Below are 24,560 nucleotides of genomic sequence, written 5' to 3' on the forward strand. Positions count from 1 at the left end.
GTATCATTTGAAAACAGTTGAACCGTGTGACATTCTCATTGGTAGTTACCGAGGCAGTGACATTTTTCATTTTGTTTACCCCATTTTCGTTTCTCTTTTCCAAGACGACAAGGGCAAACTCAGTCCCTAGGACCCCAAAGCGCATCGCTGTGATCCATTACAGTTTCTACCCTGTCTATTGAATTAGTCTTCTCCTTGCTCTGCAGCAAATGCCCACACATAGAGCAGCCTGACACACTCCCATCCGTCATCTCTGTAGGTTAACACGCTGTCGGCTGGACGCTGGTCTCCGTTAGGGGCGCACAGGGAGGCAGGAAATCCAGGTCTCTGCAGCCCCCGTTTTCTTGAGCGTTTGCCGGGGACCCTCTTATCGTCTGGAAAACAGTCTTAGCTCTTCAGGCTCTCTGACTGCTCCTTCGCTCTCGGCAGAGAAAACTCTGATTCTTTAAAAAGCTCATGCGATCACATTAGGCTCACCTGGATAAACTCTCTTTTAATTAACTCAGGGTGAACCGATTGGGAACCTTAATTGCATCAGCGAAATCCCTTTTGCCAGGAATTTAACATAATCAAGTGTGTGATATTTTATCTTCCTCACAGTCTTGGGGACTGGGCTGGAAATCTCAGGGGTCATCTTTAAGATTCTGCCTACAACAATTAAGTTCAACACATAATTAACTTTAACACAACCTCGCTGTGAAATACTGACTTACTGTATTTGTCAAGTTTTCTCTTTATTTTATATTTTACTCAAAACATTTTTGAAATAGGGAACAACATATTCAACACTACTGTGAAGTTTAAAATGATGGGTAAATTACTAAAAGCTAGAGTTATATTCTCCCAAGACCTAAAGTCATTAAATTATCCCCATTTGTGCATTTTTATAAGTCTTTGACTAAACTCTTTCCCTGACTTAACAAATTTGACAATTTCTCCGAATAGTGTGGTTTGTGGACTGGACTGGGACTGGGGAGGTGAAGATCTGGCTTCGGCACTGTTACTAACTAAGCAAATATTTGGGCAGGCATTCATTCCAGACTCATCCAGTTTTGGTCTTGGAAGGAGCTGAATCTTATCTGGGCCAAAAATTTACTTGACTTTTTAATTATTACACAAAATCCCTGCCAAACGCTACTTGGAGTCCTCCTATGGAATCTCATTTGATCTCTGGGCAGCTCCATTATTCAAACAAAAACCAAAAACTGTATCTGTATTGAATCAAAAGCTGTATTTCTCTGGTTTTGAGCATTCAAACCCATTGCAGTATCTAAAACCAAGCAGATTAGCCTAATCTTCTCATTCCTGTCCTCTGACAGTCTTTGGAAAGTTGGAAGATTGACCCCCAAGTCCATTTCTCTAGACAGACATCAGTCTACTTTCTCCATGAGTTTTAACTGGGTGACAAAACATTTTGCTGGCACTGACAAGCATTCAAGTAGTCACCATGACTTGATCACCCAACGGTCCCTTCTGGGCCAGAACCAGGACTAGACCGCGTGATACCCACCCATCACCTTCCTCTAGAACCTACATGGATACCGAAGAGCTGCTTAGAGGCCCTTCCCTGCGTCCCGCTGTTGACCCAGAGAAAACCTCATCATCCGGACTCAGCCCACTCACCTGTCCGAGAAGCGAAGGAGCAATGGGCTTCCAGAGCTCCCCGACCAGCCTTCCAAATTCTAAGAAACTGGATCAGTCACATTCTAATGAGAGGGGACCATCTGTTGTTACTGTTCTCACACAAAGCCGGTATCCGATATTGTATTTTCTACTTGTCCAAAGGCTGGGAAGCAACATATATGCTTGACATACATTTTAATAGAACCCAAATAAGCAGTATGTTTTGATCCCCAGTTACCACTGAAACATTCACCAGGCGCCAGTTCAAGTTCAATTTGTGCTTTGGTTGTCTTTTCTCATAAGCTGCTAGGAACTGCATAGAAATAGGGAGCCCGCATATGCAGTCACCTCCAGTTCTGGTTTTTCTCCACTTATTCAAAGCCACTCCCTATCCTGTAACCTTTAATATAACAGAGAAAGCCTGTCATGATCGAGCCATCTTTGTCTGGCTCTGCAGGTGGCTTCCCCTTTGGGTCACAGAATGTCAAATCTATAAACAGACAGGTACACAGGGTATTGTTGTTCTGAGATTGGACAAAAGACAGTCTATTTACCAGCTGGCAGAAAGCAGTGTGTGTTTACAGTCCATAAAAACCCCTCTGTAACAGTGACAGTGACAAAGATGCTGGCTGTGACAATAAAGGGGGAATCATATGTGTCCAGCTGGAAAAAAAAACACAACTTTAAAAAATCTTTCATTCATCAAGTTTAAGAAAAACGAATAGCATGTGCCTATGAAACAACAGATTACGTCAAAGAGCCTAATACAGAGCAACTCAGCTCCTTTAAAATCGGGGAGGTGGGTTGAGTTTTATGGCACCAATAGCCTGTTTTTATTGTTTTGTTTTATGGCACCAATAATTTTTGTTTTTGTCTTTTTGTTGGTTGGTTGGTTGGTTTGGTTTGAAGGAGGGATCACTGCCTTTCTTTGCTATGCAATTAATATTTTCAAAGATTTGTTCTGATGCAAGACGACCGGCAAATGCAAAAGCCAGGAGGTGGCCCACGTGCCCTGAGTCTCCACACTGGCAGTTTGGGGAAAGGCTACACACTTCCAAATTATATGCAGACCCCGGAGACCTAGGAGGGGACATCAAGAGAAGAAAGACAAAGTTTTTCCTGAAACGCCGACTCCCTCAAAGGTGACTCTTACTTCCCCGGCCTGAACACCCCCCCACCAGATGCGGCTGTACCTAGCGGAGCCTTTCCCTTCACCTGTCTGCCGTCACAGCTAGTCTCCGCCACCGGGGTGACCTCCAGGGCTTCCTAGAGGAGCTTCTGCTTGCGGTGTTGGCCCCTCTTCCCTAGTTCACAGGGAAAACTATTTCCCAGAACACAGATCCGATCGCATCCCTTTCCTGCCGCACACACTTCCCTGGGTGGCTAATGCTCTCGGCCCTGCTCGCCTCAGGCCCCCAGCCTTCCCCCAGGCCTATTTTATATGTGAGACATCCGTGGTTTTGTAGGCCCTGGACAATTTCTTCCCTTGAAATGATTTTAGGTTAAAAAAAGCATAAGTGTAGTTAGTTATACTTAGAACCATTGCTGTGGATAACATTTCCACCCATTTTTCAGAGGAGTGGAGCTACGGTAGAGTCTCTTGTTCAGGGTCTCAAAGGATCTCAGCAACATCTCCGTATTATCTATGAACGAAAGTTACACTGGACAGGGGTGGACAAGTTGCACTTCAAAACCCAAACACAATGACCGCATGTGGGGGCACACTGAGCACGCCCCGCTCGCCAGAAGCTACGCGGGCTGCAGACTCTCCCCACGTGGACCTTCAAGTCTAGGTTTGACCTTGAGACTGACCTTGGACCGTGGCGGTGCTCGGATGTACCACTTGCAATCAACGGCCTCGCTAGCAGAAGCTTTGCCTTCCTTCATAATTTGTACAGATTCCACAATTCCTTCAGGACCGCCCATCTCAAACTCACACACTAAATAACAAAATGCCAAAGAAACACAAGAAGGGAGCTTGAATGATACACCAAAAGTATATTTCACAGCACAAAACAAAGGCCTCTGAACAGTATTAAATATCTACGTTACCAACCTGGTAATGGTTTCAAAACGCCAAGGTCCTTAAAGTCAGGATCTTAAAAATTGAGAAAAAGACAATTAATCTTATTCTGCATTTATTACTTACAATGATGCTGAGTTATATACCATTAAATGATGCAGGAATCTGCCTAAAAACCCACATTAGGGGAAATTACATGCTTAAATCAATACTGCATAATATTAAGGCTGAAATGTTAATTCACGTAACATAACGTTATTACTACAGAGTTTTTATCAATACAAAACAAATCGTTTTATAAACCTTCCAATGCCTGTCTTCCCTCTAATAATCACATACGAATCTTACTTTTTATCTCTAACTCCATAATTGGACAATAGATGGTTTTGTAAAATATATCCACAGATAATTCAAGGTTTGGGTAAACTTCCACCTATTCTAGATACAACTATTTTCATCTGATTTAAGATTCTGTAAACTGTTGAAACACAATTTTCAACTCAAATATTGGCAGCACACAGTTAAGATATAAAACTTAAGGCCCCTCTCCTCTGCAGGCTACCGTCTCCTTTTCATCAAATCTTTACCCTAACTTTTCATACCACTTTGGCTTTTAAGGCCCCCAGATTCTCCTGTGTCTGCTCAGCACCCCGTCTCCTGGCTTCCCCTCCGCCCACAGCAGGCCCAGGTGTCCGTCCATCATCTCTGCACACGAATGTCGGGGAAGCTTGACTTCTCAGGAGCCCCCGAGGAGTCCTTGGACGTGAGAAACCCCCAGTGGCGGTCTCCCTCCCATGTCCTGGAACTGATTTTGAGAAGACAGGCGTGCAGCCACAGGATAGGAAGGTCGGCCGCATTGGAGGGCTTGTGAGAAATTTCTCCTCAATAATAACAGAGACAAAGCAGGTAGAGTTTTTCTGGTTCATGTCACGTCCTGTTCCTGTTGGGCCCTTTGGGACCACGTGCCGTGACCCCGCGATGTTGGCAGGTGAGCTCACGATGAGCAGAACGGGGACCTGGAGAAGTGGGAGTCCTTACCTGTGTCTCCGGGGCTCTGCAGCGACCAACGCTGGAGTCTCACTGCCCTGAGGGTTTTTGCTTTTTAAACAATACACGTCCTTCTAGTCTCAGCCACTTTGAACTGGAGTTTTCTGTTATTTATGAGTGGAGGTTTCAAAGCCTATCATTTATTTTAGAGACATGTGATGCCAAATTTAAAAGATGAGTCTGAAATTTAATTTTATTTGACTACTATGATGATGTTAGTTATAAATTTAAAATTTTATAAAGTTAGAAATACAGGGTGGGGCAAAAGTAGGTTTATGAGTGCAGGAAACACAGTTTATGTCTGTATTATTATTTATCTGTGATTATGTCATTTTCCACACTAACAACAGTAACCCTGCTTTTGCCCCACCCTGTATTTTTCCAGCACTGCTCAGCGGTCGTCTAGGGCTGAGATCAGAAAGGACGGTGCTCTTTCTGGAGGGGTTAGTTCTGGATGCTAGGACTGTGTGTGCGTGTACATCCGTGGGCACCTAAGTGTGCGTCTCCGTGTGCCTGTGAGCGTGGATGCCCTAAACCCAAGGCTGCAGGCCGACGGTGCTCGTTACAGGTAGTCGTCTGTGTACCTGTTAAACCGTAACATGCACGGATCTGCTGAACCGAAGGCCTGGGTCAGCCGTCCTGCAATTCAGTTACATCGCCTGCTATGTAGACTCAGTTTATTACGGGACGTGATTAGAAAGTGGTCATAAATTTGGCATCAAGATACAGATTCCTCTGTATAACTCTTTTTAAAAGTTGTTTTTTACCTTTCTGGAAAAAGTAAAAAAGAAAGAAGAACCTGTGTGCAGTTTCCATGAAAGAAGCTGGAATGAGGACAACAGTGTTACTCAGGATTAGGACACCCCAGTAGGGTTTTTCCCCGTCATCTAAATCAATAGACATTACGCTATTCTTTCAAGCCCAGTATATTTAATATCTACTGTACCTAAAACAGAAGCATGCTTTGTGCAGAATTACTCAGACTGGTTGTCACCACAGGGCAGTTCTGTTGATACTGACGTGACCATCCACATGCTCCCCTATTTTGCATCCAGCTTGCCCACCTCAGTTATCCAGGTTCTTTATTATTCATTGTGGTCTTTTCGCTGTTTTGAGTGATGCTTAATAGTCATTATCCCTGGTCGCTCTCTCCTTTCCGTTAGAATGTTTCAGCCTCATGTGGCTGGCCCTACGGTCGTGTGGAGGTGGGGCTGGTTTTCCATTTTCCACTGAAAGCGAACATTTGTCATTTTCTAACTCATGCCAGACAATGCCGAGAGAAACGCCAGTTCTGGGAATTGAACATTTATTTTTGTCTTGTATTAATGGTGAGAGCTCTGATAGTTTATAAAAAAAATTAGGAAAAAATCGTTTCTGCAATTCCATTTGAATTAGCCACCAGTCATATCGCCATCACCGTAACTAATGGCCCATACGACCCTCGGAAGCAAACAAAAATAAACAACACAGCGATGTTTAATAACAGCCTGCACCGAATGTAAGAATACAAAAGGTCAGTGTATTGCCCAGGTGTTCAAGGGCAACGACAAACTATTACATAGAGTCACAGCAAAGGTGACTGAGTGACTTGTCTTCGGTTCTAGACCTGCCACCTGCCTCGCCCTCCCCCCGCCCCAGTCTACTCTCCACTAAGCAACTTGAATACAGTTTTAAAAATATAAATTTAAATCTAACCATGCTACCCATCTGGCTTTCCACCACGATGAGCCCCGTGTTCATGGCCCGGGCCCCCCGCCGCCCCCGCCGTCCCCTCTCCGGGCGCAGGGCAGCTCGGCGCTTTGAACGCCAGGCCCGTCTGTCCGCAGCGTCTTTCCCCGGGGCCTTTGCGGAGCCGCGTCTTTCTCGGTCTTCGGTTCTCCGGCCAAGTGTGAAGTTCTCAGAGAGGCCTTCCTGGGTGACCGGCCGGGCGGTGGCAGTTTTATTGCAGCGGCCTGTGGTCTGGCCGTCTGTCTCCATTTTGTTGACCGTAATCGCCCACTAGACGGAAAGACTCACGTTCCCCATCCCCACCACCCTGTCCACGCCTACAGCTGGCGGAAAGGACGACACTGAGCATTTCAAAGGGGTCTCTTCCCTAAGGGAAGGGGACACCGACTCCAAACAGAGCGGGAGAGCCGTGCACGAGGAACAGACACGCGACGGGGGCCATCTCTCCCTCAGCTTTGCGGATGCCGACCATTCGCCCCCATTGCGACTCGGGCAGAAAAAGCACTTTCAGTAATTTTATTGAGACAGTATGATTGCAACACTATTTTGAAACAATGACTTGCTCGAAAAGTACTGTTTCCGATGTCATCCTCAGCTCTTGAAAAGTGACCTGAGTCGACTATGGCGCGGCTCCCCCAGCCGACGGCTGACTCCCCGGGCCTGCGTCGGCAGCTTTCTCACTGCCAGTCCGAAGCAGTAACAAACATTTGTTGGATTTTAAAGAGCTCATCATACTTATGTTTGAAAAATTCAGCTCTTTTTCTTTAGTGATTGATCTCAAAATGAGGCTACAACGGAGCTAGGGCTCGGTCAATGGGACCACTCAGAATTAGACCGTTCGGAAACGCTGCGCCGCGTCACACACACGGAGTTACATTTGACATCCAGAAGCCTGGGGAAGACAAGGCTGTTTGATGCTTCTGTTTCTGACTTAGAATTTTGTCGTTTCCTTTGGAGGAGATTCTCCACTTCCACGGGGCAGAGGACTCTGCTCTGCGAATTTCTGTTCAGCATCTTTAGAGGAGAAGCGGTGCCGCCGAGCTGAGGAAGCAGATCTTGTACTTTCCTTTTAAAAGCCTGCAAAGCGTCTTTCACATGAAAACACATACACAGCCCGGCCGGCCAGGCTCGGTGGTTGAGCATCGACCTAGGATCCAGACCGCGGTTCGATTCCCGGTCAGGGCACAGGCCCGGGTTGCGGGCTCGATGCCCAGTCGGGAGCGTGCAGGAGGCAGCCGGTCAATGACTCTCTCATCATTGATGTTTCTCTCTCCCTCTCCCTTCCTCTCTCTGAAATCAAGAAAGATACATTTAAAACAAAACAAAAACACATACATGCTTTTTCATGTGCATGATGAAATAATAAATGTTAACATAATAATTGTCTAAGTATGTAACGACACTTCAAAATTATAGCAAATAATTATTCTATATTATTTCTGTACGGAGGAAGTTTTCTGGAAAAAGTAATATTGCAAAACAAAGCAAAAAGAAATAAATAAAGGCTTAAACTTGTTTGTCACGCCTCCCACACTAAAAATGATAAGGCAGCCGGGACATCTTACAGAGGAGGGGAGTGTGTTGCACTGGCTGGAGAATCTCAGATTCTCGGGAATCACATCAAACGGCCCCGGTTGCTGAACGGCCGCCGGGTGACAGTCGGGGGGAAACACACGCAGCCGGACATGCTCGCTGGCCACACAGTCGCGCTCGGAGCTTCAGTTTCAGGCGAAGCAAAAGACGGACTTAGCAGCCTGTCCGCAGCGCGCCGCCTAACGGACAGACAGACGTGCAGACGCGGTCGAGCTGGCTGACTTTGAGCTCGTCCAGCTTCGGCGCCGAGCGGTCACCCAGCGCCGTGTTCCCGCGGGTGCTCGGCGACAGGTGCGAGAGTGACGCAGCACCCAAGTCGCTGGATCACTGGAATCTCATGACCGATCGAGGACATCTGTGTTGACGGTGCAGAGTCAATGGTGAATGAAACTGCTGACGCCTGAACACAACTCGAGAAAACGGCGCCCACTCCGCCGTCAGCATTCCCCGCATAACTTCCCCCGCGCATCGGGGGGGGGGGGGGTGGAGGACGGTTTTGCTGAAAAGCCTCCTTGAGGGGCCTGGCCCAGCAGCTCAAGCTCAGTGCTCAGGGCGTCGGCCGGATGCGCCAAGGCTGCAGGTTCAATCCCCGGTCAGGGCACATACGCGAATCAACCAGTGAAGGCAGAAATAAGTGGAACCACAAATCGATGTTCCTCTCTCCCTCTCCCTCTCCCTCTCTCTTTAAATCAATTTTTAAAAAGTCTCCTTGATGAAGCACTAAAAATTACTTTTTTTTTTTATTTAAAATTTTGAGTGCACATCTTTGCTTCAGGCTGAACATAGTGAATCAGCTGACTTTAAGGGACTTAAACAACTGACGACATTGGCTGCAAGTGATCAAATTCAAGCTTGAGGCAAAGGGAAAGGAATCCATCACTGTGCACTTGACAGCCTCTCCATCCTTAAGAATTTTTAAGGGCGCGTGTTGAGATGAACAAATACGATTTTTTATCTTAAGTAATGAAATGTGTCAACATTTGGAAGATACGTATAGCAGTGACCCAATAACTGTCAGCGAGGAATGTTAGTAACACAAGATGTTAAACCGCCTCACGTGGGTGGAAGAGGCGCTCAGAGAGTGAAATACAGGGATAGGTCTTAATGTAACAGGACATAAAAATTCACTGATATAGTTTCACGTTCCTCATTGCAACTAACCTTTGAGGAACCATCGCGTTTTGAGGTTTGAAGTAGTATCCATGTGAAAAGGCCACGAAAATACCTTTTCTTTTACCAACTACTTTTCTCTGTGAGCCTGAATTTTCCTGGTGTACTTCATCCATAAAGACACACCGCAGCAGATTTAATGCAGAGGTAGATGGGAGCATCTAGTTGCCTTCTAATAAACCTGACAGTAAGTAGATTTACAAAAATGTGAAACAATGTAATTATCTGTTTATTACTTTAATATTTATTAATTAATATTTCAATGTTAATCAATGTTTAGAAAATATACGATGTTAACACGTAATTGGTTTATTCGTGTAATTTTCCTATGTATTAATAAATAGCTATTTAAAATTTTATCCATTTAAATGTATAATATGATAAATATTGAATGATATAGCTAAATAAACCAAAGCACTTTGAGGTCTTCATCTAAGAATTTTTTGTTGTCTTTTTGTTTTTGTTTAAAATATGTTTTTATTGATTTCAGAGAAAGGAAGGGAGAGGGAGAGACAGAAACACCAATGATGAGAGAGAGTCATTGATCAGCTGCCTCCTGCATGGCCCAGGCATGTGCCCTGACCAGATTCAAACCCGTGACCTCCTGGTTCATAGGTCAACACTCAACCACTGAGCCACGCCGGCCAAGGAGGGAATAAGAATTTGAAACCCAAATATTTCAGAACTTCTGTCCTAACTGGCCCCATCTTGGCATCACAAATAAATGCCTTCTCCCAACAAACCTCTAAGTTACAATTTCTTCACTCAGGCCTGTGCAAGGCCTTTGTTTCACATCCCCAAGGAATGTCCACAATGCTGGCCCTGCTTTGGACGGACTTTCAGTACATCCTGATTGCCTGGTTAGACTATGACTGAATCCCATCAGGGGTGTCTTCGTCTTACAAATGACCAAAATGGGGGCTCTACAACTTTAGAAAAATGCAGCTTGTTTTAACCTACAACCTAAATAACTTAATTGCTATCTCTGTATCTCAAATCAGTAAATATTTCTAAAACTCACTAATTTTTTTAGCTATAATGAAGATGCTGTTGGTCTACAGTTCAAGTAGGTCATACACCGCAGAACAGAGACAGTCCCAGAACAACACCTGGGGGGGATGTAATTGCCTGACTTGGCCAAGTAACGACATTTACAAAACCCTCCTATTACAGAAATCAACTCTGATCCTTTGATATGTTTGCAGTGCACAACTCAACTCCCTGAGAGCTAGTCTTAGAGAAAGCTAATCAATACTTTCCTCAAATGTTCACAACCTCACACATCTCAAGTTATGTCGAGCACGGTCCACAATGTCTCCACCTCTCACCGTTGCCTTCTGAGGGCCCTGGAACGGCTGTGGACGTGTGGTCATCACACCCGCCAGGGCCTCGGTACCCGCCCGCGTCCAAGGCCACTCTCCCGTTTCCATCCTTCCCCGCTCTGTGGCCCATCCTGCTGTGGATCCCTCGCTATCTACTCAAGATTGAAAAGCACCGTGTTTGTAGCTTTTGAAACCAGTTCACCGAATTTAAGATGCTGTTTTAAAATTAATTGCAAAGAAAATCTTGACAGCACAGTACTAAAATAGTTTGTCTCATCATATTTTAAGAATCTGATTTCTTTCACTCTTGTCTAGAAGCGGCATCACCCCAGTAAAACATCATAGCTCAATATTTTAAACCTTTTTGTTAAAGGTTTACTGTTACCTCTAAGTATTGGGTTGGCAATTACAGCCCCACATAGAGTTTGCCTTCCAGTCTTAATGGCAGCAGGGAGTTCACATATCATGATTTCTTTTTTCCTGCTCTGACATAAAATTTACTCATATAGGAAACTTAGGAGTCAACCCGTTCAAGGATTTCAGGAAGTTTGCAAGGCCTTTAAAATATTACTGATACTTGCCTGGCTCGTACGGATTGCTGCTTCCTCATTTGATTTACTTGGCTGTGGTATATGAAGTTTCCTCATGACGCTTGCATTCATATTTTTAAATAAATTGGGAACGAAACTCTCAGAAGTGAGTGCGCAGAAGCTGGACTTTGCTCATGTTCACATTAAATAGGCTTTTGCAGTGCTCGGTGTTGATCCTCATGGGCAATAGTATTGTTTTATGGGGAAAATATGCATTTACTCGGCAGGAAAAAAAAAACACCTTGAGGGAAGAACTCATTAGAAAGACAAAAGAATGCTAAAGACATTCCAATAAGTTCCATAAATGAAACAGATTGTTCAAAAGTGGCGTTTGTGTCTGCATATTTGAATTAGCTACCATAGAACATATATTTTTTTTCTGTCCAAGATAAACCAGGGAAGTCTTTTTTTTTTTTATGTTTTTAATCCTCACACGAGAATATGTTTTTATTGATTTTAGAGAGAGAGGGAGAGAGAGAAACATCAATGTGAGAGAGAAACATTGATCGGTTGCCTCCTGCACCCACCCGGACCAGGGATTGAACCTGCAACCTGGGGAGGCGCCCTGATGGGGATGGAAGCCCTGGCCCTTGGGGACGTGGGATGACAGTCCACCCAACTGAGCCGCGCAGGCCAGGGCACCGGGGAAGCTCCTGAGGGTCACTAGCAACCCGCACGCCCGCGTTCACGCACCCAGTGGGTCCGCCTGAAATCACACAAAGCCCGGAACGAACGAGGCCCCTCTGAGCACCCCCCGCGGGAGCCGGGGGCGCCGACCCTTAGTAACACGCCTCCCATCCCTCTCCGCTCCATCGCCTCCGCTCCTCTCCCCACGGCCCCGCGCGCCGCAGCTCAGGCTGCGCCCACCGGCGATCGCGGGGCACGGAGCCGTGGGCACAGAGGGCGGGGCTGCCGCAGGGCAGCGGTAAGGGCTGGACCTGAGCTTCTGTGCCCCCGAGATTCAGGCCGTGAGTGACTCTCCCCGATGCCAGGGGGCCGGGAGCAGATGACGGCGTTGCTCGGGGACCGGCTAGCGAGTGCGCACGTGGCTGCAGAGGCGGGGCACGCTGCTGGCCGGGGCCTGAGTGTGGGGGTGGCACCCCAAGTTGGGGGGGGGGCAGTATCCTCACATCAGCCTCCTTCACCCCACTGTGTCACTGTGGGCTAAATAAAGGAGGTCACTGAAAAGAAAAAAAGTTAAAACATTAGGTTTTCTCAATTTCATTTAAAAATTTAAATGCCAGTATCGTGAGAAAGCCTTACAGTTACAGCTGAGTAAACACACCGTGGACACGGTAAAGCTGCGCAGGCCGGGCAAAGGCGGCCTCAAGCCCCGGTCTTTCGTGCTTCCTGACTTCGGTGAGCCCCACCCCTTCTAAACAGGGCTCGGAAGGCCTTTACCTGGCAGCACTGCGGGCACTCTCTGTTGGTGGCCTTGGCAAGGATGCCAGCGTGGAGGTGCCAGGCACCAGCAGCGCAGGAGGGCCTGGGAGCCACCACGGGACTTGGGGCGGGAGCAGGGCTGCTGGGCGAGAGGCTGGAGGGAAGGCACACGGGCGGCCCCTCCTGACAAACCCTGCAGAAGCCCACGGAGTGAGCAGAACGGTGTTTCTGCCAGTCCCGAGACAGGGCTGAAGTCACCCTGTTCTGTCTTTAAAAGCCGGCGTGGCCTCACTTCCAAGGCACAACTCTCGCCGAGGCCGAGTCCTAGCCATCCGTCTGCTCTTCAAAGCCACAAAATGCGGGGACAGGCTGTTTTATAAAAGCCACGTGCAATGAGTGATGATGCAGAAAGGCTGAGCGGAAAGAGACACTAAATGATATACCAGCCGAGTAGTTTCTAAAATCTTACATGACGATACTATGGCCAACACAATGGATTTAAAAGCAAAACCAGAACATACAACCAAAAAGGAGGTCGGGTATTAACTTTGAAAAGAATTCACCGGGAAGATTTAGTGACGCTGAGCTGTATTATGCAACAGTTACCGACAGGACCCTCCCCTCTCAGGCACCGACGACTTTCCCTCTAAGAGGTTAGATAAAAATATCCCCGGGCCGGGTGCTGCAAGGCCTCGGGCCTGCCCAGTCGGTAACAGGCAACGCCACAGACCCCCTCCAGCACGACTGCTCTAGAACATGAGTTCTCCCATCCAAACACAATTCGGAATTTTGGCTCCTGGGTGAAAAAAATATCTGAAATAGTATTTTAAAAATATACCTAAAATATCACTGCTGCTCTAAAGCCATTATTTACAAAATGAAATAAAACTGTTGCTGCTTCACTGTTTATCCTGCGCCCTGCGCTTATCTCCGCGGGACAGCATCTAACTTTGGGCTCAATCAAGAGCTCACCTCGCTTCCCCAAACGCTGAGATCGCCAGAGAGTTCCTGCAGAAAACACTGACATGCTTCCTCCTGCACGCTCACAGATGCCCAGACAATGCCCGATACTCGTAAATGTCCAGGCATCTACTTTCCCTTAATATATAACAACATAAACTAGGTTCAGAAAGCCCTTTTAGCTCCACTTAGCTCAGACATTACACCTGGATATTAGATCATGGTAAACTTGAGCTCATCTAAATAGGTAGAAGCCACTTAAAAAACATGTCTAACATGGCAGCTGGAAACTTGAGGTCTTTCAGATGCATGCAGCTGTTTGAGAATTAAAAGAATCCTTACTTGCAGTCTCCTCTATGAGTAACCTTGGCCCATTTTAAGTAGAGGGGAATTAATATTTATAAAAAGTTTCAAAATCCTTTCATCTCTATCTATTGCATCTCTTTGGTGCCCCTGGTAACCGTGTTCCCAATGTCGCAGTGATTCGGGGGGTTTCAGCAGGTGAGTATTCCACTTGAGAACACAAGTGATCAGGATCAGGGCCCGTGTCGAACCACATGTGAAAAAAGACCAGAGCTCCTCAAACCCTCTGCCTCTGAGGAAGAATTATTTCAGGAGTGCCACCCCCCTCTCGGTGAACTGGAGAGAACTGTAGATGCTGGAGCTCCAGACAGAGCGAGACTAGGGTGCACTTGGACCCCAAACCTGTCATCTGAGGACTGTGAGAATCAAGCACTTTTCTAGCCCATATCAAATATAACTCGAAGAGTTCGCTGAAATGTATGTCAGAACTTTTAGTAGTGCTACACTGACGTTTTACAAGTATTCGTATAATTATAAAAATCGTGTTGCATTATAAAAACCCTGAGCGATTCCTGCGCCCTTGGGCTGCAGATGAACACCCAGCTGTTTACTGAGACACTGGCTAAATCCAGACTCTCTTTGCACAATTATCTATCATTCAAATATAAGAGCACCTAGAGTTATTTCATTGAAAAGTCTGAAAATAATCCAAGGTTTCTCCAAAGTAATGGTCTAACGTAGCGTAAATCAATATCATGAATATTAGGTCAGAAGGGAGAGTCAGGTCTCTCTTATTTAGTGAGAGTGTGATTGATGAGGCCTGTCAGTTATACGCCCTCAGACGCTTCATTCTGATCAGTCGTTAGCCTTCTCCTGATTACCGGAGCTGAAAACTTAAAAAACAAAATTAACTTCACTTCTTCACGCTTTCCTTCCACCAAAAAGACACCAAGAGCTTTCGATTATTCTCTGTGAAATCTCTCACTACCAACCTCCCTTCCCTGCCCACTGCGGTCTCCGTAGTCCCAGCCTCACCACCTTAGGGCATCCGAGGCCTAGCCAGCCTCCTGGCCTCAGTCCTTCCCTCCCCCAGGGCTCTGCGTGTAATGCTTGAGCTCGGCTGACCTTAAAGGCTTGTGGCCAACACCAACTGCCAATCGTGGAAGTGAGGGCTTTGGACCGTCCCTGTGCTGGTCCTCACGTGACATGCACTGTCAGCCGACAGAAATATGCAGGGTTTCTGTTTTAATGCACTAAATTTGAGGTTTGTTTGCTTTTTAACCCAACATAGGTTGAAACAAATACCAAAAGATTGCTGATATTCAGAAACCCACCTACAGAGATTGAAATAGGATGTGATAAGTAGCCTTAAGATGGCCCTCGACGCTCCACGTCCTAGGACCTGTGCCCTGGTGTCACTGGTGCCCTGGTCTGTGAGCTCCGGACTCACTTCCAGCAACGGCGATGGGGTGTAACCTGTAAGGTTTCTCACAGAGACAGTGACTCCCAGCTCGCTCTCTGTCTGTCTCTCTCCCATTTGCTCTGAGGAAAGTCAGTTCTCATACTGTGAACTACCCAACAGAGAATCCCACAAAGCAGGGAAATCCTGACTTGGACCAAAAGCCACTGAGGACCGAGCCACGGTGACGCTGATGTGAGTGACCCAGGAAGTGCATCCGCACCCAGCTGAGCCTTGAGATGACAGAATTTATCTTGCACACTGAGCTATGGACCCTTTTTCCGATGTCTTAAATAACACTAGCCTCTGGCTGGCACACAGGAAGGAGATCGGATCCTTGTACTTTGGGATTCTTAGTTAGTATTAATCAAAAATACCATATGAAGATGAAAAATGAAACTAAAGAATACCTGCACATTTAGCAATGATTGTTTGGAAATTAGCAGGGATACTACTCAAAATAAATCTGATCATGATACTTATTCACTTTTGAAGACTCCTGAAGTCAATAAAATCTTCAACTAAAAATATAAAAGTATCTCCTGCACTTGCCTCTTGTAATTTCAGGATATTAAAGAAAATATCGACAACATCATATACAAGGGGCTCTGCGTCGGGCGCTACGCGTCCGCGTGTCTAAGAAACACCAGGAAGGCGCGACGCGCAGCGGGGGCCGCTCCGCCGCCGGGCCGAGGCTGCGTGCTGCTCGGGCCGCGTGGGCAGGTGCAGACGCTCCTCGCCAGAAGGCCACGCAGTCCCGCTTCCAGGGCAGGGCGCTCCCCTCGCCGCTGTGAGCCTGTTTCTTGGAAAACAAGCCTTGACTCAACCTGGTATTTTCAGAGTCTAAACTTAAATGTGAGGTATTTTTTATTCCAGAGGAGCCATCACTGATTGAGATGTTATGACTGACTTAAGAATTAAAGTTTCATATTACTGTATTATTATTTATATTAGGATGGTTCCTTGGGAAAAATTATAGCATAGGATACTAGGTGAGTTATAATTTATCAAACAATTGTCTTGTTGATCTATTAGTCAAATAAAGCAAACAAGCAACACATTCTTTTGAAACTCCCATGATAGTCATTGTCATTTTATTACATGTATAATTTTCCAATATTAACAGCACAAAGAAATTAAAATTAGCTAAAACAGAAAACAGAAGTATACACATGTATATATACATATATGCATGTACCTGTGTGAGTGTGTGTACATGTACATTGTTCCTAAAACACACAGACATACCTCTACAGTAAGTCCTATCTTCCACCGAGTTAGGTGGAAATGTGGACAAGCGCCACGGACTTGCCATTTCTTCTTTGTATTTATTGTTTCTCTGCCACTGACTTGAGCCCCGACAGATCTGAGTCTGCTGATTTTCTCCCTCCTCCCTCTCCCCTTCCTCTCCACTTACTTTCTCTTTTCGCTGTGTCTCTGAACTTTCTTTCCCATTTCTGGTGAGAATTACCCCGGAGAACTCCACGCACGGCCCTAGCAATCATGCGGCGATCACGTCCAGCTCAGCAGGAATAACAGAGGCCTGCCACGGAAAGCGGTGCCACAGAACACGGCGCCACGTCCATTCTGATGATGGACATACACTCACAGCCAACCTGAGTGACTTGTATATTTGATATCGCTGACTTACAGAAAAAGGAAGCTCCTAAAGTGCCAGGTAAATGCCAAGATGTTGAGAATCAATCAACACTTTACAATTAAGAAATACTACGATTGCCAAAATGTTTTACATCAATGTTGGATTTGTTTTAAAATGAGATGCATTCAGAATGTTACCAAATTTTTCCCTCATAATAAAGCCTTTCATTAAACTTTGGAATGCCAACACTGAAATATATAATAAAACCTAGATTTAAGGAAACTAACAAGATATTTAAAAACATTAAGTCATAACAAAATTGTAATTTAATTTGTTAATTTACGTGTTGAAAATTCCTTTTCTTAAACATTTAAATTTCTTATTGTCAACCATCATGAAAATTTCGACATGAGTGATGCAGCAAAAATAAAATAATATTACGCTTAAAAGGCAATGTTAAATGTAGAGAAATTTCTAAATAAAATATGCTGAAAGCAAAATGGTATACTTTATCTTTAAATATATAAAATTGATTTTGAATTACATTTGATGTGAAAAAGACTGTGATTTTTATGATGTTAAATTTAAATATATCAAGACCTATTTTTCTTAGCTTATTTTAATTAGAGAAACAATTCCCAGTCTCTACTTGAAAACATATTTTGTTGGCGAGAGACGCATGCAATAAAAACTCAAACATGCAGATGTCACCCTGGCACCGGGAAGATGAAAGGCTTCTGGTTTAGCTTTTGTGCTATAAGGAAGTGAAGACTACGTTTCACCTTAAAGCTACACGAGTGGAAAAAAACAAATTTATAAGGTACCTTAGAGGAGCCTTTTGACATACAGATACTCCACTAATGTTCACTTAATTTATACAGAGAAAATGAGAAGAGAATGAATGATTTGTACATGTCATGTTTCAGGAAAGACCAACAGTCAGTGTGCTAGGATTAAATTTTACAAGCTCGTGTTTCTAAAATTTCAGCTCATTGCGATGTACCTCAAGGGGAGCAATTAAACGGAGAGATGGGCAAGTTGGGAACCACGCCCGCGGGAAGGGAAACCCGTCGCAGAGCACGCAGCCTGCCCTGTCCTTTGCTGTCTTGACCTAACTACACAACAGGACCCTGCTCCTCTCCACCCCAGCCCGCTGGCTGTCCTACTACTAGTTCTGTCTGTTCAACAGACTTCTGAGCTCCCTCTGAAGCTTTGAAAACTTCCAGGAGGGTCTGACAGTTAATGGGCCAACCTGATGGGCCACGACCAGGTGCCCAGACATCTGGCCTGACATGGTACTAGGTGTGTCTGTAGGGTGTTTCTGGGCGACATTGGTCTTTGAATCACAGAGAGTAAAGAAGATGCCTTCCCAGGTGCGGGCGGCCTCATCAGTGGATTAGTTGAAGACCTCAAGAGGGCAAAAAGGGACCAGAATAGGACAGTAAGTCCTCTTGCCAGGCCACTGAGTCGAGACTGAAACATTGGCTCTGCTGGGTCTGGAGCCTGCCAGGTTCTGACTGTCACTACGCCTTTGGCCCTCTCAGTCCCCAGGCCTTTGAATTTGGGTTATAACTACACCACCAGCTCTCCTGGGTCTCCAACTGTGGATACGTAGACTTCTCAGCCCCCATGCCACGTGAGCCAAGCCCTGCCCACACACCGTATACGTAGGCATCTATAACTGATTCTGCTGGTCTGAAGAACCCTGACCAAGAGGCTTCAGGACCGGTCCCTGCCTGTCTTTCTTGCCCATCACTCGCCCAGGGAACAGCCCTAACTCGCCTGAGACAGCTCACCCTGCCTGACACCCTCTACCTTCTCGATTCCTTAGCTCCCGATTTGTTGTCTCCTGGAGCCGAGCCTCCAGTGACCTTCATGTCCTCTTTATATAAGTAAATAAAAGTGTGGGGCTCAGCTGCAGGAGAATCCTACAATGTATAGAAAGCCTGTGTGATGTGTCAGGCCCTGTGTAAAAACAATACCATCAATGGTCTCATTAAACCTCAAAATAATACTTAACTCATGGGATGGTTATCATTCCACAGTTTAAAGTTGAAGAAAAAGAGACTGGGGTGACTAAAAAAATTGATGAAGGTCACACAGTACACACTGGGAGAAGCTGGAATTTTAATACAGGTGGAGTCCCCCCCTCATCTGCAGGGGATACGTTCCAAGACCCACTGTGGATGCCTGAAAACCAGGGACGGTAGCGAATCCTGTATATACCGTGTTTCTTTTTTCCTATACGTACATACATATGATGAAGGTTAATTTATAAATCAGGCACAGGACCAGATTAACAACAATAACTAACAATAAAATAGAGCAGCTTAACAATAGACTAAGGGCTACTGGAACACACGCACGGTGATTCCGACACATAGATCCGATAACCTCGATGGCGGGAAGCGACGGGGGCTCCAGTCTCAAGATGCTGGAAGGGCAGGGACAGGTGAGCCCCAGGGAGAGGCTAGTCATGAGGCGGCAGGTGGGTGGGGTGGGGCAGCCAGCCTCCCGTGGGCTCACGATGCCAGGAAGCTGCGGACTGCCCAATGTGCCCCGCAGGTGAGGGAACGCAGGGCGCCACCCATGCCACCGGCCAGACTGCAAACGTGGCACAAATAGCAAAGACAATGGGTCAGGGCACTACTGTCCTCATGCCCCCGGCAGGTCTTGGGGCAGTGAGTGGGGAGTAGGAATCATTTGCAGAAGGGACATCCAGTGGAACTGGGCTGAATCTTGGATGACTTTTTAAAGAAGGAATTCACTGGCTAAAATGAAGTTGTCTGTTGCCAAGCAAAACTGTGAGCTGAGAGTCAAGTAAACGATTTTAGCTCTGAGAGTGACATTTTCCTATGTCTGCGTTTTGTGCATCTTGTAGCTGTGAGATAAATAATAGTTGTGCTGCTGTTATCAGAATAACACAGATTGTCACAGAAATAAAAGCTGAAAACTCAACTCTTGGCTGACACTAGAAGATTTTTATGAATTATTAAATTTGTGTATACAACCTGATTTCTGGAAAAAACATGGGCATGAAAGCAGCGGTAGCAATGAATTCTCTAACCCCCCCCCCCCCCCAAAAAAAGATATTCAAAGCACATCCACCCAGGCCCGCTCACTTGTGTGTGGTCGGGGCTGTTTTTCCATCCAGTGGCAGAGCTGAGCATTAGCCACAGAGATGGTGTGGCCCCATGTCCACTCTCCAGCCCTTAACCCAAGAGAAGCTCGGCGATGGGAGGACTGATTGAAAAGAACCAGGGGGCCTGGCCAGTGTGGCTCAGCGGTTGGGCCTTGACCCATGAGCCAGGAAGTCAGGGTTCGATTCCTGTTTGATTCCTGTGGGGGCACATGCCAGGGTGGTGGGCTCAGTGCCCAGGAGAGGGTGTGTGGGAGGTGGCCAATCAATGACTCATCATTGACGATGTTTCTATCTCTCCCTCTCTCTCTGAAATCAATAAAAACATATTTTTTAAATTTTTCTTTAAAAAAAAAGAACCAGTGGGTTGCTCTTGTGAGGGGGACTGACTTGGACTATATTTTAAAAAGATCACTCTGGCTGCTTCATGGAACATATTTGTTCCATGGGGTTGGACTTTACTACACGATTTTATGCCCCTAGCACTCTGTTCTACAGAAATAATGTTTACTCATCCGAAACTCCTAAGGGATCCCATGGGCACTTTGAACGCAGGTAGAGTCTTGTGGTTTGTTTTAATCTCAACAAATACAGTTTTCAAAATTCCTGACGTATACCGGGTCCTCGTGAAATAATTGTTAAAGTAAGAATCCGCTGCCATCATGGGCTGAGACTTGGCAGGAGACAAAGCTATTTCCAATTATATTTCCATGGCATTTGATTACAACTATGTTTTTCTTCTCATGAGATCCTTGTGAGCCTCAATCTCGGAGTTATGATCTCAGACTGGATTTATTATTAGCTGGCTCTGTGCACTTGGTGCAGATGGATTAGGTGTCCCCTCTGAACAATAAGAAATGTCCTGGGAAATGCTCGCTCACTACCAAGGACGTCCTGCGACCAGCACGGTCCCCAAATATTTATTTCATTTCTTGGGACTAGAGAAGCTACTTCAATTACCATGAAAGGGATGTGGGATTAAATATAAAATTAACATCTTCATTTTAGAAAAATCGGGCAAGGACAGTTGTCAGATGTTCCCACGGACGTTCCCATAAAGGGAGGATCCCCGGCCGTGGCTCCCGAGCGGCCCGAGCAGACTCCGGGCGGGAGCAGGGCCGGCGGCTCCCGGGCCCAGCGCCTCGCGCCTCCGACTTCTGCGCAGTCAAGCTTCCCGCACGTGCACATTTTCACTTCAGGTGTGTAACGTGTATGTTGCCTGTTGCTGGGGTTTTTTCCCCCTTAGACTAATTCGCTGCTCACAGTTTAATTGGCGAATTTCTCTATTTTTATTGATCAGAAACGTATCTGGGTTTATTTTACCATCACGTTTTGTGTGTTCTTGATGCTCCCTTGGGTTCGTATGTCCTAGCCCCTATTTCCCTGCCTTGCATTTGATTTATAACATCTCTCCATTCCCTTTCGGTTCTTCGATGGCTTGGAAACTATCGACCATATTTCTATCCACCTTGTGCTGCTCTCAAATGTGTAAGTTACCTATTTAATGGCAACTTTCCAATATTTGTAAAAGCTCAGCAGTGGATTTTCAGAATTTTAAATAGATTGCCTACATATTTATTTGATGTTTAATGTATTCATTGTAAAATGATGATTTGAAAAGGACTTGAGGACTTCTTTCTTCGTCATATGAATGACTAGAAGCTCTGAGAGGCACCACACAGCCTACGTTCTGCAGGTATACATGCAACGTTTCAAAAAGAGGCTTCTTCAAAAGTAAAAAACAAAGAGATTTTAAAATGGAATTTCCAAATCTAAATTTGGTAAAGATCAGAACTGAAAACTGACAATATTGAAAGAAATGATAGTCGTACATTTTTCAGGGCCACTGAAAATATGAAGCCCCCTGATCCAGAAAGTACAGCATCTTCCACCAGAAGTTCCAGCCTATTCACATGGCAACGGAATCGCTAAACACAGATGGTGAAGATAAAACCCTGAAGGGCCAGCAAAAAGGCCACGTTGATTAAAGAAAACGACAGGATGATTGCAGACAGTTCAATGGCAAGAGCACAAGTCAACAGTCAAATAATATCTACTAAGACCTGGGAGAAAACTCCTGTCAACCCAGACTTGTCAGTCAGCAAAAGGATCTCCCAAGGATTTAGGGGAAATGAAAACATTTAGAGAGTAAGTAAACACGGAGGAATTTTATCTGCAAGAAACCTGTCCTAAACGAAAATCCGAGGATGCAGTTTCAAAGAAAAATGACCTGGGAACAGTCTCAAATGCAAGAAAGATCAGTAAACAAGTGGAGTAGCAAGGAGAACATTCCACATTTCCAACCACAGCACAGCTTAAATTAGAAGCACATAAAAGTGCATATATTTTATTGAGAAATTGAAAACCCCATTGTTTAAAAATGGGACAAAAAAGAAATTTTAAAAAGAGTAAGAACGGAATGGTAGCGAAAGACACCAGATCACACCTCAGTAGGAGGGAGCCGCACAATGTTCATGAAATATAAACCCAGCTTACTGGGAATGGTCGCTCTGCTCCTGGATTTAATCAATGGACCAACCACAGTCCCAAGATTGATTTTCTTTAACAAAATGTGACAAGCTGAGTCTTTCTGCGGAAGAACCGAGGGCCAAAACTATCCAAGACACTCCAACCAGTGACTCAGTCTTATTACAATACCATTTATTATTTTTATCATTCGCGGCACACGCCCAGCACACCTGATGTAAAATTTAAATGTATATTTAACATCCAGCTTCTACTTTGGCTGTCCAAACAGATCTATGTTTTTTTCAACCTAGCATATGTTTACTTTTTGGAATATATGCAGATAATTTTCTCCTTTGCCGAAGAGCAGACTGAAACATAAATGGAATAATCGGGGCAGGAGAGGAGCCCGAGGGAAGAAAACGGCGCTGGGCCAGCACCTGCCCAGGCGCAGGGAGCCGGCGCGTCAGGCGGGTCCACCCCGTCCCGGCGCCTCCGGGCGGCAGGGCCCTGTGCAGCGGCGACCGCTGTCTCGTTTACTTTGACACTACATTGCATTTCCCTGGGAGTGACCCGGGCAGGTTAAGCCGCTTCTGAATCTATTCGGAGTGTCCTCGGGGGCATCAAACAAGCCTCCCTCCGAGGAAAGGGAGGCTTCTGGTTGTGCAAAGAAAGGTGGGCGATTTGTGAGAGGCCAGGGCGCAGGTCCCCGAGGCTGCATCCGCCCGGTCCCCAGGTGTGCAAGGCAGCGGAGGTCAAGGGGAGTCCTGAAAGGCGCAGTATGGCTTTACCGTCCCATCCTATGTGTATGACAATATACACAGGCTGGGGCGGCCTTGGCGCTGGAGAGGAAGCAGCCCCCAGGAGGCAGGAATATGGGGGGATGGAAACGGGGCCACGCGCTCAGCACCCCGGACACTGTTCCCGCACCGGGAGCTGGGCCGGCAGCCAGGTGTGGGCTTCAGCAACATCAGCAGCCCCACCTGCATCTGCAGAAAGCCACCGTCCCCTCCCGGTTATTAGGCGCTGGAAGGGACTGGGGACCTCTACACGAGGATCCCAAGCAAGAAGCAGGAAACAATAATGTCAAAAATGCTTATATTTCTCCACGGGCAGATATGCTAAAGAAGAATCTGCCAGGGACAGACGTCAGGATGGGTGGGGAGGAGGAGGATTTCCCCCAGGTAGAAACAAGGCGCAAGAAAACCAGCCTTAGGGCAGGTGCCTCGTGGAGCCAAGTCTTACACAAAGAGGGGACAAAATACCAACATCAAAAGGGCCCCCAGGACTCTGCACGGCCCCTCAGGTTCCACCACTACCCTCTTTCCCCTCAATCAGTGTTCGTTTTACAGACGAGGTTCCGGAAAGATGCTCCCGCACTTACAGGCCCCAGCTGCTCAGGTTCATGCCCCACTTCGGTCTCCGCAGGTGGCCGGGAGAAGGACCTGACTTCCATTTACTTGTTACCTTGAGGGCCTGGCTCGTAAACAAGTGAGTAGCTGACTGAGGGACTAGGTATCCCCTTTAAAATCCCCGCTGGCTGTGCCATGTGCTTGTTCTTAAATTTGGATGCAATGTTCAAATAGTTCGTCATTTTCAGAAAATTAAATGAAAATGTAGCCCTACACTTTATTTTTAAAACCATTTCACAGTATCCTTGAAATATCTGGGTGACTCAAAATATTTCTAGGAAGAACATTGTTGTTTTCAATTGTTAAGAAGTCTCAGGTTCGAAATTAGGAATTTGAGCCTCGCCAGCGTGGCTCAGCGGCTGAGCATCGACCTAGGATCCAGGCGATCGGGGTTCGATTCCCGGTCAGGGCACATGCCCGGGTTGCGGGCTTGGTCCCCAGCATGGGGCGTGCAGCAGGCAGCCGATCGATCAATGACTCTCATCACTGATGTTTCTGTCTCTCTCTCTCCCTTTCCCTTCCTCTCTCTGAAATCAATAAAGATTTTTTTAAGTGTTTTTAAAAAAAAGAAATTAGGAGTGTGTGTCACTGTCATAGAGACGAAATTTCTTTCAGGACAATATAAATGCTTCAGGTTTTATTCACTTACACTCATTCTTCAGAAAGGGCCACTTCTAACTTACAGTGCAAACGAATGAAGCAATAGCCAAGCGGTCCTCTCTGGGCTTTTATTAACCCACAC

General features: G+C 46.0%; 1 protein-coding gene across 1 annotated transcript in view; it reads right to left on the reverse strand.

Annotated features, from left to right (window-relative positions):
• NETO1 (neuropilin and tolloid like 1) overlaps nucleotides 1–24,560 on the reverse strand; it is a 71,526-nt gene that overhangs the window by 20,900 nt on the left and 26,066 nt on the right. The window contains exons 5-6 of the mRNA XM_087818903.1: nucleotides 3,680–3,721; nucleotides 3,436–3,563 (exon numbers count right to left, since the gene is read on the reverse strand). Coding sequence (XP_087675029.1) covers nucleotides 3,436–3,563; nucleotides 3,680–3,721 — 170 coding nt within the window. The remainder of the gene's footprint in view (nucleotides 1–3,435; nucleotides 3,564–3,679; nucleotides 3,722–24,560) is intronic.

This window comes from Miniopterus natalensis, chromosome 7, assembly GCF_054644295.1.
Source record: "Miniopterus natalensis isolate mMinNat1 chromosome 7, mMinNat1.hap1, whole genome shotgun sequence".
Taxonomy (NCBI): Eukaryota; Metazoa; Chordata; class Mammalia; order Chiroptera; family Miniopteridae; genus Miniopterus; species Miniopterus natalensis.